This window comes from Trifolium pratense, linkage group LG7 (genome assembly GCF_020283565.1).
Source record: "Trifolium pratense cultivar HEN17-A07 linkage group LG7, ARS_RC_1.1, whole genome shotgun sequence".
In the NCBI taxonomy this organism is placed as follows: Eukaryota; Viridiplantae; Streptophyta; class Magnoliopsida; order Fabales; family Fabaceae; genus Trifolium; species Trifolium pratense.
This window is the reverse complement of record NC_060065.1, coordinates 18,489,186-18,507,826: the sequence shown is the minus strand read 5'-3', so window position 1 is coordinate 18,507,826 and position 18,641 is coordinate 18,489,186. Positions and strand designations below refer to the sequence as shown.

General features: G+C 35.8%; 2 protein-coding genes and 1 long non-coding RNA gene across 4 annotated transcripts; 1 reads left to right on the top strand and 2 right to left on the bottom strand.

Moving 5' to 3' along the window:
* The first annotated feature begins 280 nt into the window (after nucleotides 1–280).
* Nucleotides 281–14,919, top strand: LOC123897131 (clustered mitochondria protein-like). 2 transcript variants are annotated; one of them, XM_045947631.1, is made up of 11 exons: nucleotides 281–609; nucleotides 1,321–1,442; nucleotides 8,677–8,781; nucleotides 9,445–9,563; nucleotides 10,604–10,712; nucleotides 10,797–10,895; nucleotides 11,295–11,426; nucleotides 11,622–11,792; nucleotides 11,955–12,041; nucleotides 13,558–13,692; nucleotides 13,856–14,919. In XM_045947631.1, the coding sequence occupies exons 1-11, from the start codon at nucleotides 570–572 to the stop codon at nucleotides 14,027–14,029; spliced, it is 1,293 nt and encodes a 430-aa protein (XP_045803587.1). In that variant the 5' UTR covers nucleotides 281–569; the 3' UTR covers nucleotides 14,030–14,919. The 2 variants fall into 2 exon arrangements, with proteins under 2 accessions (XP_045803587.1, XP_045803589.1); XM_045947633.1 differs by having other exon boundaries at nucleotides 281–630.
* Nucleotides 2,625–3,128, bottom strand: LOC123897133. Its single transcript, XR_006804833.1, has 2 exons — nucleotides 2,907–3,128; nucleotides 2,625–2,785 (listed from the first exon to the last, which is right to left on the bottom strand). It is a non-coding gene; the product is annotated as an uncharacterized LOC123897133 (long non-coding RNA).
* Nucleotides 3,323–8,731, bottom strand: LOC123897132 (clustered mitochondria protein-like). The gene is made up of 7 exons (XM_045947634.1): nucleotides 7,105–8,731; nucleotides 6,983–7,023; nucleotides 6,670–6,791; nucleotides 5,499–5,808; nucleotides 5,317–5,424; nucleotides 4,611–4,682; nucleotides 3,323–4,289 (listed from the first exon to the last, which is right to left on the bottom strand). The coding sequence occupies exons 4-7, from the start codon at nucleotides 5,796–5,798 to the stop codon at nucleotides 3,762–3,764; spliced, it is 1,008 nt and encodes a 335-aa protein (XP_045803590.1). The 5' UTR covers nucleotides 5,799–5,808; nucleotides 6,670–6,791; nucleotides 6,983–7,023; nucleotides 7,105–8,731; the 3' UTR covers nucleotides 3,323–3,761.
* Nucleotides 14,920–18,641: the final 3,722 nt, after the last annotated feature.

Sequence of the window (18,641 nt, the reverse complement as noted above, 5' to 3'; positions counted from 1 at the left end):
ATCCAGAAATGTTATCTGAATCTGAACAACAAGCATAGACAACTCCTTTGACAACTTCTTGTGGCATTTATTATTTTAAAAACAAAAAAACCTTCAGCTAAGATCGTCTTCTCTCTCCCTTGCTCACCTGCTCTGTTTTTTTTTTTTTTTTTTTTTTAATTTGAAAACAATTAAAATTGGATGCAATAGAGATAGAGACAACTAGGGGGTAATTATGTCATTCTGTATTAAAAAGGAAGGACAATTTGGTCAATTCAGTTTATCTTCTTCTTCTTCTATTGACCTGAAATTGGAGCACATAGAAGCCAAATGAATTTTAGGTTGAGCACACAAAAGAAAGAGATGGTGATGAAAGTGACGGTGTAGTGGCGATAGGTGGCGAAAACGAAGCTAGACGGCGTTGTGATTAAGGTGGTAGACGACGAAGCTAGACGGTGGTGAAGGTCGGCGACGGGTGTGAACGAGGGGAGAGAACTCGGGCGTGTAAGAGAGAGAGAGAGAGAACGGTGATGGAGATGTGATGCCGGCGGCTGTGGCCGTGGTGAACTCAGGCGAGGCTGCCGGCGGCCATGGTGAACAGACAAGAGAGAGGACACCATGAAAGAGATGGTCAATTGGAAAAATAAATAAATAAATAATAGTGAAATACAGTTGTTGTATTTGTTGTCATTTTAATTTCTATATTATCTTTAACTTTGTTGCTTGAAACTTGATTATCTTTAACTTGTTGATTTGTTCTTGATTTGGTTTATGCACAAATTCCCTATTTTCGTTGTTGATGGAATAATTTAATTGAAACCACTATATCAATCATGTCGGTCTCAGATCAAACAGTGACATGTGTTAAACACCAAATTCCCTATTTCTATTTTCATTCTGTTTTACTGCTATGATTATTTTATTTTATGTCATTCAATTGGATTATAATTCGTTTCAGCATTTTATCTATTCGGATTAACAAAGTTATTTCAACTTAGGTTTAACCAAATAGCATATTAATCAACAAAATTTCTGCATAAGTAGAGAGATATTTACATAAATGTTTTGGGTTTAGGGTTGATTGCAAAGTTGTGGACCTCGAGTTTTGCGAACTAATTGTAATTATCTGTTGAAATGTTAATGTTTTGGGATATGATTTATGGTATGAGTTGTATTGTGGAAAAGAAGAAGTTATGTTGAAAGTTCCCTGTTCCTATGTAATTATCTTAGAATGCTCACTGTTTTGCAGATAAAATCAGATAATGGGAATAGCTTATAGTGTATCTGTTGTAGCATAGCTTATAGTGTATCTTCAAGACTGATTATTTCATTTTTTTGCAGATAATATGGGTAGGAAACAGAAGAAGATTGCGCTCCGCCGTGCTGCTGCCGCTGCTGCCGATGCTGCTGCCCTGGCGGCAGACGCTGACCCAGCCCCTGCGGCTGTTGTTGCTGCTGGACCGGTTAGTTTGTTATTCAACTTCTATTTTCTGATATAAACCCATATTTGCTCTCTATATTGTGGTTTTACAAATGTGGCTTATTTGATTGCTGGAAATTGGTTCTGTTTTGTCAATTACTAAATGAGTAATAATTTTAAAAATCTCAAAAAGGCTGCAAAAGACTCATGAAAGGCCTAATGTAATAAAATAGAAACAAAAATATATCAAGTGATCATCTAATCTACTACAATAAAAATTAGTACAATATAAGTAGAATTCTTGCATAGTTTTATTTGTTCATACTTGTGAACAACCTTTTGTGTATTTCACCTGAAATATCCAAAACTGATGATTGATAAGATTTCAAAATATGCCTATTGAACTTACAACTAGGCTTATTTTGCTGCTGCTGCTGCCGATGCTGCCGCCGCAGACGCTGACCCAGCCCTGGCGGCAGACGCTGACCCAGCCCCTGCGGCTGCCATTGCTGCTGGACCGGTTAGTTTGTTATTCAACTTCTATTTTCTGATATAAACCACCCTATATTTGCTCTCTATATTGTGGTTTTGAAAAGAATTTAATGAATAATTTTGGAATAATTGGTTCTGATTTTTTGCAGATGAGAGTGAATGCGACACTTAACTCAGATGACTACATCATTCAGATTCGGCAGGCAATTGATGGCAATGAACATAACACTATACTCTTTCATCTTGCTGATGGGGAGGACCTTAGGCCAAATGTTATTAACGGGATAAATCGTGAAGTTGCTGCAAGAAACAGAGAACATACAAGGAATGACAGTTTTAGTCTTGATTACCTGGTGCCAATAATTAATTCCCAGCTCCAGGGTTTTGACAAAAAAATTAATGACTGGGTCAACAACAGAAAGAAGTGAAATTGTGTTTGTTGAATTGGGATCCTGCTAGGGTTTTGATGTATAACTGCAATGATTCTAAAGTGTATTCCCCAAAATGGAGTCACCGATTAAGAACATACCAGAATATAATCAAACAAACAAAAACTTAAGTTCATTTCACCATACATCAAAACCCTAGCAGGATCCCAATTCAACAAACACAATTTCACTTCTTTCTGTTGTTGACCCAGTCATTAATTTTTTTGTCAAAACCCTGGAGCTGGGAATTAATTATTGGCACCAGGTAATCAAGACTAAAACTGTCATTCCTTGTATGTTCTCTGTTTCTTGCAGCAACTTCACGATTTATCCCGTTAATAACATTTGGCCTAAGGTCCTCCCCATCAGCAAGATGAAAGAGTATAGTGTTATGTTCATTGCCATCAATTGCCTGCCGAATCTGAATGATGTAGTCATCTGAGTTAAGTGTCGCATTCACTCTCATCTGCAAAAAATCAGAACCAATTATTCCAAAATTATTCATTAAATTCTTTTCAAAACCACAATATAGAGAGCAAATATAGGGTGGTTTATATCAGAAAATAGAAGTTGAATAACAAACTAACCGGTCCAGCAGCAATGGCAGCCGCAGGGGCTGGGTCAGCGTCTGCGGCGGCAGCAAAATAAGCCTAGTTGTAAGTTCAATAGGCATATTTTGAAATCTTATCAATCATCAGTTTTGGATATTTCAGGTGAAATACACAAAAGGTTGTTCACAAGTATGAACAAATAAAACTATGCAAGAATTCTACTTATATTGTACTAATTTTTATTGTAGTAGATTAGATGATCACTTGATATAGAAGAGGACTAAGCATCTTGTTTAAATATTTCATGCATGAGTTGTGTGAGACCTTAGAAGTCACGTCCGAAACAAATGCATTAAGTTTGTGAGATGACATATTAGGCATTCCTATATGTTCTCTTTCTGCAATGATAACTCTGCCCTTTACTATATTTGTGTCTCTTCTCATGAAATATTTAAACAAGATGCTTAGTCCTCTAATTCATTTGAAGTAACCTGAAAAACCAATGAAATTAAGTAAATATACTGAAAATCAGCCCCTACTGAAAATCTTAGATTCGTATTATTAAGAAATTCATTGAAAGAATAGCCACCACTTTATTAAAAAATAGTGCAATATGAAAGATGTTTCAAGATATTCTACAAATTGTATTGTGCATTCTAAACCTACCAAAACCTATTGGAAAAGAGCAGGAAAAAATAATTAACCACTATTCAGCACAATCTTCGAAAGCCGAGGAGCTGAGAACTTGGGGAATTTAACCACTATTCAGCACAATCTTCGAAAGCCGAGGAGCTGAGAACCTGGGGAATCAAACCAATCTCAAAAGAATTCATGATCTCAAACAAATGTACCATTAGCAACACAACCAAGCAGAGCTTAATGTTCAAAATTTCAAGCCCCTTTGGTTTTGAAGAATTCATGAGGTTTTGATTTTTGTTTCTTAGTATCCAATGATGACAACCCCTTGCCAAGTCCAACTGGGGCCTGTTCTTGCTCTTGCTCAGGCACCACACTTTTTTCAGCATCCGTTGAATCACTTGAAGGAGGGCCATTTGCTTCGTTATTCGCACCATTTACTTGCTTCTTCGTTACATCTTCATCCTTCGTTGCTCCATCTGCATTCCCATTGTCTGCAGCATCTGGAGTCGTACCCGAATTTATGATATTCAAAAGCTGTGTAAGGGGCGGCACGGCTTGTACGGGTACACCATGGGGACGTTCCAAGAGGCCCCTTGCTGCAGCCTTCTTCCTGACTTCTGCAGCTGCTCGTGCAGCCCTTTCATCAATTCCCCTTCCTCTGGGGAGAGCTGCTTCACCCATCATTGCAGCATTGAGGGATTTGTTAGCAGCTGCACCTGAACTTCCAGACCCCCCAGCAACTGCAGCAGCTTGGAATGCATGTATCAAATCAGGATTAGCCTGCCATTATATAAAATCCTTGGTCAGAAATATTACCCCCGAGAAATGAGGAAAAAGTGTAGACTCAGATATTATCATTCAGGAAACCGACACAAGAACAAAATGTAATCCTCTCAAGAAGCTTTTATAACAGCTTTTTCTTGAGGGAAACTAGAGATTGGGATTGCCAATCTCTGGAGTGTTGGAATAGAATGGATACATGTTGAATATGACTAACCAACCAACGAAATAGAAGATAAATATTGACCAAGAAATCAGCTAAATCTACTGGGTAAGCAGTATTGGCTTTGTCAGATGATAAATCAAAGTTCTTTAGCGTACTTTCAAGATATCAATAGCCTTTTGAGCTGAAGCTGCATTCAGAGTTTGACCTTTTTGCTTCTGAGCATTCATCTGCCAAAACAAAACAAGTAGTGAAATATAAGATAATACGAGTTGAGTGCAAGATTTTACTCGGTCATTTATAGTCCCAGAACTTGCAAATAAAACAAAACCACAGAAAAAATGTTTGGAATTTGCTAATATGGTAATTGAAACTAACTAAGCCAGGTAATTAAACCTGCAGGCAAATCCCAAACTAACTCCTCTCCCTTTGGATCAACTGTGCACCCAGACATCTACTACAACCAATAACCTCAACGGTTTATTGCATTTCCCATTATCTCTCTCCACCACTCCACCACCTCTCGCACGACATCACACACCACCAAACTAGAGCCACCCCCCCCCCCCCCCCCCCCCCCCCCCCAAAAAAAAACTAATTTGCTTCCTTCTACCTCCCATACAAAAATTGATCTCAAAGAATTTATTGCCATTATCAAGAATCACTTTCTCTCCCTCTCACACAACACGCATGCAAAAACACTCCATCTCTCTCTCTTCCTCCCCTTTCTCCAGTGTCTAATTCCCCTAATTAATGTACTAGTCTCTTAATTTAACTGTCATTCTTGAGAAACCAGTTAATTACTACAAATAAATTGATGGATTCCATTTGGGAATGTATAACTCATGAGTCTAGTGCAGATACCTGTAGCTCCCGCATCTTAAATGTGTTCATCCAGTTTTGCGAGTCCCGAGTCCTAGAATCATCTTCACCAAGCTGTTTTACAAGTATATCATATGTTTTCTTCTCATGCTGCAACGCCAAATGTCAAAATCAGTCAACCACCCACTGTAACAACTAAAAACCAATTATCTCACTACATATACCTGGTGAGAAAGCTTGAAGGCACCCATACAATTAAATGCAATGGCGAGTGCATGATAACAAACAGCTGTTTGAATATGTTCCTCGCCAAGAAGCCTTTCATTTTTCTTCAAAGCTTCTTGCAGATAACGAAGAGCTGTGTTCATTTTTCCTATATCTTGATACATCATTGCAACATTTATGTAAGTTGCTGCAACATCAGGATGATCTGGCCCTGATGACAAACTTAACAAAAGCAAAGCACGAGACATATGGCGAAGGGCAAGTTCTGTCTGGTTGAGTCCATGGTAGAACAGAGCCATATTTCCATAGCTGCACCAACAATAACATGGATCACAAAATGTTCTAGACCAAATATTTTTACAGCATAGCCACAAATATTTGAAAACTGGAGAAGTCCTTGAACCAAAACCCAACTGGGTAGACCAAATATTTTTACAGCAAAGCCACAAAACGTACATTTATGAATATTGATATACATAAGACAATATGCAAAACGATATATGCCAAATATATATGTGTGAGTGTGGGTGTGTGTGTTTGTGTGTGTCTATTTTGGACAAACCGAAATATGTAACATGAACAAATTTCTATGACATACAATAAAATGATCAAACAACCAATAGTATTATTAAAAAATAGGTAAACAAGTAACAACAATCATCAATGAAAAAAGAAAAACCAAAAAAGCCAAAAAGGTTCCTGAAAAAAAAAAGCTGAACCAGATTGAATGGTTTGACACTCGACAGTGTCTTTTGATATTCCAGTTTTAGGAGTTAGGATCCTCTCCATTTTTCCTCTCCATTACTATATTCCAGTGTCTTTTGATATTCCAGTTTTAAGAGTTTTATAATATATAGTGAATTATTGGGCCCACCAAATGTCATCATTGCATTTATATTCCCAAAACTTTAGTAATGGCAAAAATGGAGAAAGCAAAAAATGGAGAGGATCTTGACTCCAGTTTTAGAAGTTTGATCAGTCCAGTCAAGTTTCCAAAACCATATACACATCTCGGTTTCCCAATTTTGTTTTGTAGGCCAGAGTAACATCAATTTGGCTCAACATAACTACAACAGATAAAACATATGCAAAAAGGAAAAAGAATATAGAATAATATGACCCCAAGATATTATGCAGATGAACAACGAAGATGAATAGAATAGAAAATGCCTGTGAGCAGAGTGTCAGGATGATCTAGACCAAGACAACGTTAATTTATAATTAGCTCCTTATGTTGTTGCATAATAGCACCAGCCATATCTCCAGCATGATACAAAACCATTGCAAGATACCTGAAATTCACAACACATTATAGCAAAAGACATAAATGTTGGCCATGAATCTTATAAAGGCAAAGTTACATCCATTATCCCAGGTCTAAACCAGCATGCCAATCAGAATTGCAGATGATCGAAAACTGTGATTGAACTAGAAAAACATTTAAGATCATGTAACAACATGATAGAAATAACTATTGACATACCGACAGCAATTAGCTACCTCCCGATGCATGGGACCAGTAACCTGCAGGTTATTTAACAAAAATAATTATTTTATGCACAAGTAATTCATCCATGAGAACATAAATAATACTGAATTTCATGCCTGTTGTAAAATGGAAAATGCCTCTGAAAATAAAGTGTAGGCTTCACTGAGCATGCCCTGCGTGAAACAAAACTTGCACATTAGTGTGTTCTGTCGGTAAAAACATGCACACAAAAAAATCATTTACCAATGTCCGTAATTTTTTAATTTATTTGATAGTATAGTATTTAACACATTTGCAAGTGCCATCTTAGGAAGCGCAATTAATTCACTAGGGTGCAACCCTAAGAACATGGCCTGGTAGTATTGAAATATTTTTGGTTAGTCTAAACACTTCATCCAAAAAAATTATTTCCAAGTTTAAAATACTGAAATAATGCAAAACATACTAACCACCACTTTGAACCAATGTTGTGAAACACGTAAATCGGATTAGGATCGGGAGGAGGGTAGTAGTTCGTAACTCGGGTAAACGTAACACGAATCGTAAGATCCTACCAAAATAGAGGATCATAGATCGGAGAAGGATCGTAATACAAAATCGTAGGATAGTAACCTCTAAAATCACAACCAAATTCCTAACATTCCTAATAATGACAGATAACTCGACATAAAAATTAAGATTCAAAACTTAAACTCAAAACTCAAACCATTCAACATTGAGAAAGAGTGGGGGGAAGTTGCTTCACGTTTATGGTCTTCAACTGCTCTTCTAAAATAACGCAGCTTCAGAAAGAAAGAATTTTGATTGATTAAAAAAAATTGCTTCAAATGGTGTCGGTCAATGAAAAGCCAAAACGCTGCGTATCACTTAATGAAGAAAGCCAAAACGCATGCGTTTGACACACAAACCTTAGAAAACCAAAACGCAGTGTTTTACTAAAATATGGGAAGACCAAACGCAGCATTTTAACTAGACTGGGTTTTCAATCTTCTACTCGGGTCGCGAAGCCCGACCCGGAACACATTCGCGGATCTTCTCTGATTTGGCAGATCAAAACGCACGCCGTTTCTGCGATTTTGCGATTCAGAACGCCGATCCGGCGCCGATCCTTTTCCCCGGCGATTCTGAGCACGATTCCGCTCGCTCAGGTATGGGTAACTCGTTAACTCGTCCGATTCAGCGAGTTGACTGGCGATTTTGATAACATTGCTTTGAACACCCCTGAAAATCATGCATATTTTAACACAATTTAGATTGTTAATGGATATCATGTATATTTGAACAACTGAAATCTTTGTTAATGATGTCAAAATCATGGTTTATGATGTTCATTGGATGATGAATGAGTTGCAATACCTTATTGTATTCATTAACCATTTCACCAAACATAATTAACCATCCAAATTGTTATCGAAATTTGTTGTCAAATTTGTGTCAAAATATCATTTCTGTTATTATATCAGCATTTGGCACTAAACAGCATAAATGTTCATGATGTCTTATTTGTTTTCTATTAATTAAATAATAAAAATAGATTGGTTTCATTGTTTAAAAAAAAAGATTTATTATGAAGCCTTACCCTATAGAAAGTTTTATGCTAAATAGTTTAACCTGAGTGATGTGCTGGATCTTATACTTGAAATTTGACTAATTGTTTGTAACCATGAATCTTTCTTCTCAATTTGCAGAGTGTTTTGCCAGGCATTCTTCAAGGGGACAAGTCAGACTCTCTCTTGTATGGCTCTGTTGACAATGGAAAGAAAATTAGCTGGAATGAAGATTTTCATGCTAAGGTAAGGAGGGTGCGGAAGTTTAATTTAGTGATGCAGTTAGATGATAGAAACCGGCGGAGAACAGAAACAGATTTCACAATACGCTTACTTTATTGATTGATAATAATTCTGGAGAGTGATTCAAAACTAGAATATTACACATTGACACATTACAATAATTATAGGAAATAATACCGAATAACAAGACACAAATACACAACCAATTCGAGAGCTTGGCTCTCTCCCTCCCTCCCAATTGTCTAACACTCACAACTTCAGGATAATCAGAACTTTGTTCTGTTTCCCTTCTTATTCTACACATAACTGCCTCTTTTTTTTGTAACTGCTCCTAAACACAGTAATTGTTATTGACAACATTTATCATGCATTACTTAGTAATAACTGCTGCTCCTAAACACAGTAGCTGTTACTGACAGCATTTAACATGCATTATTTGTGCCCTTCCTCTAATAAACATTCTTCATACGAGGTCTAACATTAGATTTGAATTTTATTCCCTGTGGGTGACATTAAAAGATATTTGCTGTGGGGGACATGAATTTTATTCCCTGTATGTTTTGGCTGCATTATTTGTATATATTGCAACTATACATTATTTTTAGCTGTGTTCTCTATCGGATGGATTTTGTTTTTTGTATCTCGTCTAAGCTTTCCTTATGTTAGGTGTCAGAGGCTGCCAAACGTCTTCATCTGAAGGAACATTCAGTCCTTGATGGATCTGGAAATGTTTTCAAATTAGCTGCACCAGTGGAATGCAAGGGGATTGTTGGTGGTGATGACCGGTAGTTATTTTGTTTTGTTACATTTTATAGTGTGTTGTTTGTTTATTGATGTCCTCTTGGTAGATTTTCCAGGGCCATTGTTAGCAATGTTAGCAATGACTGTTGTATAATGTTGTATTACCCAAGTTTTTAGTGTATTACAACTTGCATTTTTGTTATATAATGCAACTAAATGAATGAAACAGAGACTTGTAAATGACTCCCTGATTAATTATCTGAAAATGGAGCTTACTGTACACAGATTGAAGCCACACTGCCTTATTTAGAACACTTAGAAAGGTGAAGATTAAGGGTATGTTTGGTACCAACAAGGGGAGGGGAAGACAAAATTTTAGTGAAGGCAAAGGTTAACTTAGTCAACATCTCTAACAGTCTATAAACACATCTTCTCTCCCCTCCAAATCCTCCTAATACTTGACGGGAGCTAAAATTGACTTAGAATAGAATTTGATCCAATCCTTTCAAAAATTAAACCAAACAACTACATTTTAAAATACTCCATGTTTTTGCTCCATGCCTTAATCTTACATTCTGATTGTGGCCTGTATCTTCTCTGGGATTACCTACATATTGGGTTTCTTCCCAATCTATTAACTATTGTGCTAGTGCTGTGCACTGATGCTCAACTTGTTAGGCCCCACGATGATAGTGGGCCTCATGAGGGGCTGGTCCACAACACACCACCCGGACGTAAGGTGTGGAGAGTATATTCTCGCCGAGGAAAGCAAGGAGAGAAGGGGGAGTGATCCTTAAATGAGCTGGCAGCTTCTAGAAGAGAGTATCTTTTCTTTTTTGATTATGTTGTAATAAATGGAGTGAGATTTCATTTGGAGATCATCTGGGAATATTCCATTTGTTTGTTAGAGAATGGAGAGCCTTAGCTCTTAGCCCTGTGGCAGTAGTATTACCTTTTTCCTCTGTAATTTCCCTTTCAGTTATCAGGAATAGTACTCAAATTTTCTCTTCATTTCATTGTTTACTTGATTACTGTTAGTTTGCGATTCTGGTCCCTAACACTACTCTTTCTGTAACACGATCAGGCATTATCTTCTTGATTTGTTGAGGGTAACTCCTCGTGATGCCAACTATAGTGGACCTGGTTCTCGATTTTGTATCTTGAGACCAGAATTAATTAATGCCTTTTGCCAGGTATGTATTCTACGCCAGTGTTCACAATATTATGGATTTTCTCTGTATATTCCATTTTACACAGCTTGCTCTTTGTTCGAATAGGTCCAAGCAACTGAGGCATCAAAGCCTAAGGAAATCATTTCTCAAGGGGCAGAAAACTTGTCCACTGATTCTCAAAATGCCACTGATGCAGACAAGCCAGTAAGTATTATAAGAACAACTTATGCTTGTACTTTACTAAGTTGTGTTTTTTGAAACACAATTCTCTTATTTTATGTATATATGTTCTGTCATAATCCAACTATCACAAAAGTTGTAGCTATTGATGAAAATATATGAAAGATTTTTTGTATCACATCTCAAATACATCCTCTGAAGCAAAATCACTTTTGGCCTGAAGTGTGGACAATGAAGCATTGATTCAAGATATCCTGTTCCTTGTTCAATTATTTTTGTGTTGTTGGTTATAATGGCTATCTTAGCATGTTTTTTTTCTTTCTTTCTGTTGCCTCTGAAAAAAATGCTTGTGCTATTGTGAATTGATTAGTTGTCTTGTTGAGCAACCAAAGTCGGCTGGTAAGAATATTGTATTTTCTGCAGGATTTAGCAAAGGAAGAAAAAACTGAGGATGTCAAAGAACTTGCATCTGCAGCTAATGAAGCTACTTGTAAGGAGGATATTGTTTTCAATCCTAATGTCTTCACTGAATTCAAACTGGCTGGGAGTCCAGAGGTATTTTTTAATCTCCTTTTGCAGTTACCTATGTATCTTTCATTTCAATGTCTTTATCATGTACTGTTGTATTTTCCCATTATTTTCCCATGATGTGTATATTGTATGAGTGTATTTTTTGCTTGAAAACATCATGAAACCTCTTATAGTATTTCATGATAATCTTACATGGCTCTGTTTGATTATATTCACTAGGAAATAGCAGCTGATGAAGATAACGTGAGAAAAGTTAGCCAATATCTTACTGATGTTGTACTTCCGAAGTTTGTACAAGACCTATGCACACTAGAAGTTTCACCTATGGATGGCCAGACATTAACAGAAGCACTTCACGCTCATGGAATTAATGTTCGCTATATTGGCAAGGTAATCACTGTGTTTCTTGGTTGACCTGCTTCAAGTAATTATTTCTTTTGATAGCTGGTCAACTGAATTGTGTGCCATTTTATTTATTGATTTACTTGATATAGCTTTACTCGTCTTGATAAATACTTATATTACTTCTGATATTCCCTTATTTTTGTGAAGGTGGCTGGGGGGACTAAACATCTACCTCATCTGTGGGATCTTTGTAATAATGAGATTGTTGTCAGATCAGCAAAGCATGTTATCAAGGTGACAGAAACTATCTTAAGCATTTCATTTTCCTCTGTTTTCCCGCTACCATTAAGTAATTTGCATTCTCAAAATTCTCTGTTCTAATTCACGTGGGAATTTTTCAAAAAAAAAAAATTCACGTGGGAATAATGACGGAAGTATCAAATACATAGTGGTCTTGGGAGTTTTGTGTCTTCATTTTAATTTTTGGAGTGCACTCACCGTGTTGTCCGTAAAAATAATTTTATCTTTTTGACGATTACAACTTAAATCTTCATTTACTTGAGGTTTCTATTTCAATTTGTTAGCTAGATAATGAATTTTTAAAAGGGTTTTTCTAACCTGTGCAAGATTGCACAGGATAAGGAGTGATTAATGTACCACTTTATGAGTTTCTCAAAAAACAAAATTAATGCACCACTTTATTTTCTCTCTCTTCTCTAAACTGTTCTGCACCTGTTTCTCTCTCCCTCCCCCTTCACTCGCTCTGTTAATTTTGAGTTTAGATTAAAATTTCAAACACTGATAAAAACCATAAAAACACAAAATCACAAACACCCTCCACCATGCTTTCACTACCACGAACACTGTCAAGCAAATTATCATCAAAGAGAAGAACAACAAGAACAAGAACAAGTCAAATATTCAAAGGAGAAAGAGAAATTGAAATCAGTATGGTGAAGATTAAAGACATCATACGGACGAATTTTTCAGAAGTTGGAGGAAGATGAAATAAAAGTGACAAAGTGGTTTGCCTTTCAGAAAAGAAAAAAAAAATAGAAGAGAGAGAGAGGGAGAGAGAAAAAAAGGCTAATTAATTGCAAATTAATAAAATTTGGAGAAACAATAACTCCTTGTCATGTGCAAATATTGCACAAGTTAGAAAAACCCTTTTTAAAATACTAATATCTAGATGTTTGTAATGTTTTATTGCGCGGAAATATATTTTATCATGTTTTTAATTAGTAATCAATGGCGAACCTTTCAATTGATGATATGTAGATAAGTCTTTGATTCACTATTTGAATCTTCATTTGCGATGCTTGATTTGCATAACTTGTGAGGGCAGGAGAGTTTAATCTGCCATTCCTTTTCCAAAATTTCTTTTTGTGATCAGAAAATTTTGATAGCTTTTAGTAGTTTGTTGTCAAAAGTAGTAATTTCTAAATTGTTTAATTTTTGTCTTTACCAAATATGCATATCCCTTGATTCGTGGTTTGACTAATAAATGGTTTGTTTTTAACTTAAATTGTTTACTCAATAAATGCCTTGTTTTGCTTCATTGATTTAAATATTACCTGAGTATGAGAAACATGATATTATATGGTTACTATAGATAGTTTAGGTGTTACTTTTGTTTCTAATCACGAGGGATTCCTATTATGTCTCCCCGGTTAGGTATATATAAATTCATTTTATGCAGACTATAAGCTATTTTCTAAAATTACCATTCTACTTAGTCATCTTGCATGAGAATTATATGATGTTTACGTTTGTCTTCTGATACGGGTGCAAAATCATGTGCTGTTTGCAGGACTTGTTGAGAGACACAGAGGATCATGATCTTGCAGCGGCAATATCTCATTTCTTGAACTGCCTATTTGGAAGTTGTCAAGCTTTTGGTGGAAAATTAATTACTAATCTCACACAGTCCAAAACTCATAAAAAGGCATGTCCAGTATGGTTGAAAATAAAGTTAACTGCAACTTATATTTCCCAATTAGTTAGTTCATGTTTGCTGTGATCCAGTGCATCATTTGCTTTCCTGTACAACTTTATAAGCCTTGAAGTTCCCGATAACGAGTTTATAATCCTAGCTCTTCAATTTACAGGAACATGCAGGGCATCGGTCTCCAGGAAAGAATTCGAAGGGACATGTGCGATGGAATGGCAGGGCATCTTTAAGAAAGACTCAACCTTCATATATGAATATGAGCTCTGACACTCTTTGGTCTGAGATTCAAGAATTTGCGACGGTCAAATATGAGGTATCAACTATTGCGTAACTTGAACATATGATATTAACGGGGACACCGATAGAACCCACCCAGAAGAGAACGAAACTTGTATAGAACAACACAAAATTGCAATCTTTTATTTAAGAAAGCTTCGCCTGATAAATTTGACCTAGGAAATTTTTGATCAGTTGTAAAAACATATGTAGTATCTACCAATATTTGACTTGTATCGCAGAGATAAGCCATATCTGTTTAAAAATAAAAGAACAAATTAAAATTAAAAAAACTAATATTAACATACCGGTACACTTTTTTTTTATACTGGAAAACTTTTTGCGTAGTTACATACTGGTACCCTTATGTACGTTCCGGAACACTTTAACTTAGGGGTGGGCACGGGTCGGGTGCGGTCGGGTTCGGTTGAAAAAATGCTCATCTGATTGAAAACCGAAGACAGAAAATCTTGACTCACTTCCGCCCATTTGAAGCATCGGGTAGATCGGGTGGCGGGTTTAACGGTGACGGTTTTCAATGGACGGGTTGATCGGTTGGTCTAAGTTTACTACTATATCTATGTCATGAGAGAACAATAGATGGAGAAGGAAGCTTCTAACGGTGGTCGTCGGCGCTTTGCAGGAGAAGGAGTAAATTGTAAATCACCTATAATGGTGGAGCACAACAGAGGCACAAGAAGAAGTTTGCAATGGATTTGATTTAAGAAAAAGAGATGACGTTCATGGAGGTGATTTAGTATGATGGAGAAGATGACTAGTTCTGATTTGTTGAGACTTGAGAACAATATTGTAGTAATTGTAATTAAATAAATAAAATTCAACTTCCAATACATAGTGTGTGAGTGTGATGATAAACCTGTTGGAATTGACCATGGTCAGAATATTTTGCATAAAGTAGTGAGAAAACATTTATTGACATGTGTAGTTCAAGTTGTACAACTTTCAATTAAAGCAAACTGCACCTAATCTAGTAGTTACGCCTATTATTATAGAGATAAGTGACTCTATTATCTAGTACTGTGTGTAAACTTCGGGCGGGTTCGGATAGCAATAAATATATTTTCCCAAACCGGACTTGACCGACTGAACTCATTGTTAACCAATTATTAGCCATTTTTAGACCCGCAGTCCGAACCGAACCGACCGAAACACTATCGGTTTATTCGGTTTTCTCGGGTTTCGGTCGGATTAAATGAATCTGCACACCCCTACTTTAACTACCGAAACACTTTTTTGAAGTCTTCCGGTATGTATAATGATAAACGAAACGAACCGGTACATTTTTTAAATAGTATTCCGGTAAATGTTGCATACCGGTACACTATAAGTGTTCCAATAAAATTAATATACCGGGACACTTTTTTAAAAAGTGTACCAATAAAATTAACATACCGGTAAAGATAAATACTTATCGGAACAGTTTTTTCGGAGGATGAAACAGTATAATACGACAAATTTTTTTTATATTAACCCACAATAAAGAAGATTTATATTACGCTTAGCAGCTATCGTAGAGCTTCCTTGAATAGTGCACACGATTATCAAACGACACTTAAAAAGGAACAGAGAGAGTAATAAATAAAAACTAATAACAACATAAACAATAATAAAAGCAAGTAAAATTCTCAAAGCTAGCGAGACAAAAGTCTCTTCCACTAGAGAAGAGCAGTTAAAGGGAACCAACCGACTTCTCGGAGATGTCCTAAAGAAAAAATTATAATTAGTTCTGAAAAAAATTTATAATCAAATACATATAAAAGACATGGGAGGGCTCACCGAAGTTTTCCTGTGTCATGAGAACAACGTCTTCGTCTTTAACGAAACATTGGTGAGAGTAGAAGTAGTTATCTAGAGATGTAGATGAAACATAAAGGATTCCAGAGACGGGGGAGTAGAATCATAATTCCGATACTCCCGACGATCAGGCATTGGATAAGGGAAATGGACAAGACAAAACATTATCTCTGATTGCCATCCTATCCTAGATTTTATAGCACTCTGACGTTGGAGTCTAAGTTGTGGTGGCTCGGGTCCATCCGCCATTGTGCAGTCGCCGAAAAACTCAGGTCTCGATATGCCGCAGAATGTGTTGTTAAAACTCGAGCCTGGGGTTTGAATTAATGTGAATGTGATGCGGCGAATTACTGTTGGCTAGCGATTTGAATGAATTGGTTAAACGGGTATATATGTTAGTTTATTTTGGATAGTTGGGGTACATCTATATTATTGGGTAAGGGATAATATCTATAATTGGAATTTGGAAAGCTAACTTAACTTATGTAATTGTTTTTATTAACTCTTGGACGAGGCTCGATTTGGTCCAACATTGATTTAATATTTGAGTATATGTTTGAACCTATAAATTTGAATTTTGACAAGCCAACCTTGTCAATCAACTCAAGCTTGAAAAAACACATACATGGTCCCATCATCAACTTTAATCTGGTCATTTTCCGAAGGAAAACAAAAAAAACCTTGAAGTTCTTACCACAAACTGTTCCATATAAATTAAAACAACATCAAAATCAAACAATATATAAAATCAATTAAATGATAACATTTCAAATTCACAAAAAAATTTAATAAAAAAAAAAGTACCAGTTGTACGCACAGTCATAAAATCTATCCAATTATGGGTCATACTTTGGCTTGTGGACGCGCAGATCGACTATACGGGTTATCGAGATTGGTTAAACTCACCACACATGAATGATTTCTCTGTTGAGTGTAGAAGAAAAGAGACTTGTTTGCAGCAACCACTATTAGATCCTTACTCAAAATAATTTCCTTAGCATCCACATATCTTTGAGGCCTTACATCAAACACCATGAGAGCGAACTTGAAATAGACTAAACTTAAAGACACAATACAAAACATTTATACTTTTTAAAGACAGAGTGCTTGTTGACAGAGGGAAATTGGTGGTGGAGATGAAAAGGAAACAATAGAGATGAATAAGGATAAAAAAAAGAATACCCACAGTGATGGGAGAAGAATTTCCACAGGGGAGGGGACAAATTCCATTCCGGAGAGGAGGTGCTGTGATGGCAGAGGAGAGATCCCTACAAAATTGAGAAGGGAGGAACCAAGAAACCCTAATTTCTAGAGAGAGGGGAGAGCTTCTCTCTCATCAGGAAAGCTATTAGAATAGTAGTTTTACACATAGTTCATGAAACGCGATGCACTTGAAAAGAAAAAGAAAAGATAAATGAATTATTATACCGTTGGAGTTTGAATTCACGTCATTTTACATTAATATCCCTCGTCGAGTCGTCGTGAGCCGTCTAGTTTCCGGAGGAAAAAATTTCCAATTTTAATCGAGTCAAGTATAATTTTTTTTTTTTTTGGCTAGGAGTTAAATATAATTTTAATCTCTACAAAATAGCGAAATTTTAAGTTGTATTTATTTAATTTTGGGCTAAATAAGTTTTCGATCTTTATAAATATCTCATTTTAATTTTAGTTCAATAAAAAATTTCAGCAACTTTTGATCTTCAAATATTTTCTATCACAACTTTTAGTTCTTCTTTTAAATTAACTCTTATGTAATTTTACTTTTTCGAATGATTTTTTCTATTCATCTTTACAATATTATAAGAATATCTCTCACAAAAATTTAGATTTTTTTAACATAAAATGAACTATTTATGAATTTTAAGCGCAAAAAACTAAAAAATTCATATTTAATTCATCATTTGTTAAAAAAAATTAAATTAAATTTTTGAACAAAAATTCATATAATGTAATGAAGATTACTGCGGAAAAAATTTAAAACTTCGAATGATATATACGAATTGACTAAAAAGCAGGACCAAAAATCATGATATAAAATATTTGAAAACCTAAACTTGTTGAAATTTTTATGGGGACTAAAAACAAAATTTGAGATATTTATAGGGATTAAAAATATATTTAACCCAAATTTTTATTATATTTATAGTCCCTAAAAAATTATCTTGCACTCAGTTTTGGTCTCTACTATTTAGTCAATGTGAATTTTTGAATGACTAGGAGTTAATGGCATTGGTTCTAGCTATCCCTCATTGGCGTCATTATTTTTTACTTGTAATAGAATTATTGTGTACTCGGATCAAAAGAGTTTGAAACATTTGCTACATCAGAGAATCACTACTGCAAATCAGCAAGAATGGATGTCTATATTGCTTCGGTTTGATTTTGAAGTGATTTACAAGGTAGGAGTGGATAATAAGGTAGCGGATGCATTATCCAGACACGAAGATGCAGCGGTGAATGCAATGTTGTCTTTTCCAATCTGGACTCAAGGAAGACAATTGCAACAAGAAGTGTTACAAGACCCAACCCTCAAGAGCATCATCGAGGCCATTCAATCTGATTTGTCGTCTAAACTCGGTTTTGTTTTAAAAGGCGAAGTCTTGTTCTACAAAAATTGTTTGGTTATTCTGCCTAAATCTCCAATTATATTGAGGATTTGCTTAAAGAATTTCATTCCTCTCCCACATGAGGCCACTCTCCTGACATACTGATGAATAGCTGGGACTTTATATTGGCAAGGAATGATGAAAAGAGTTCAAGAGTGTCAAGGCTTATGATATTTTTCAAAGAAAACAATACACTACCACTACACTAAGTGGACTGCTGCAGCCCTTGCCAATTCTAGTGCTGAT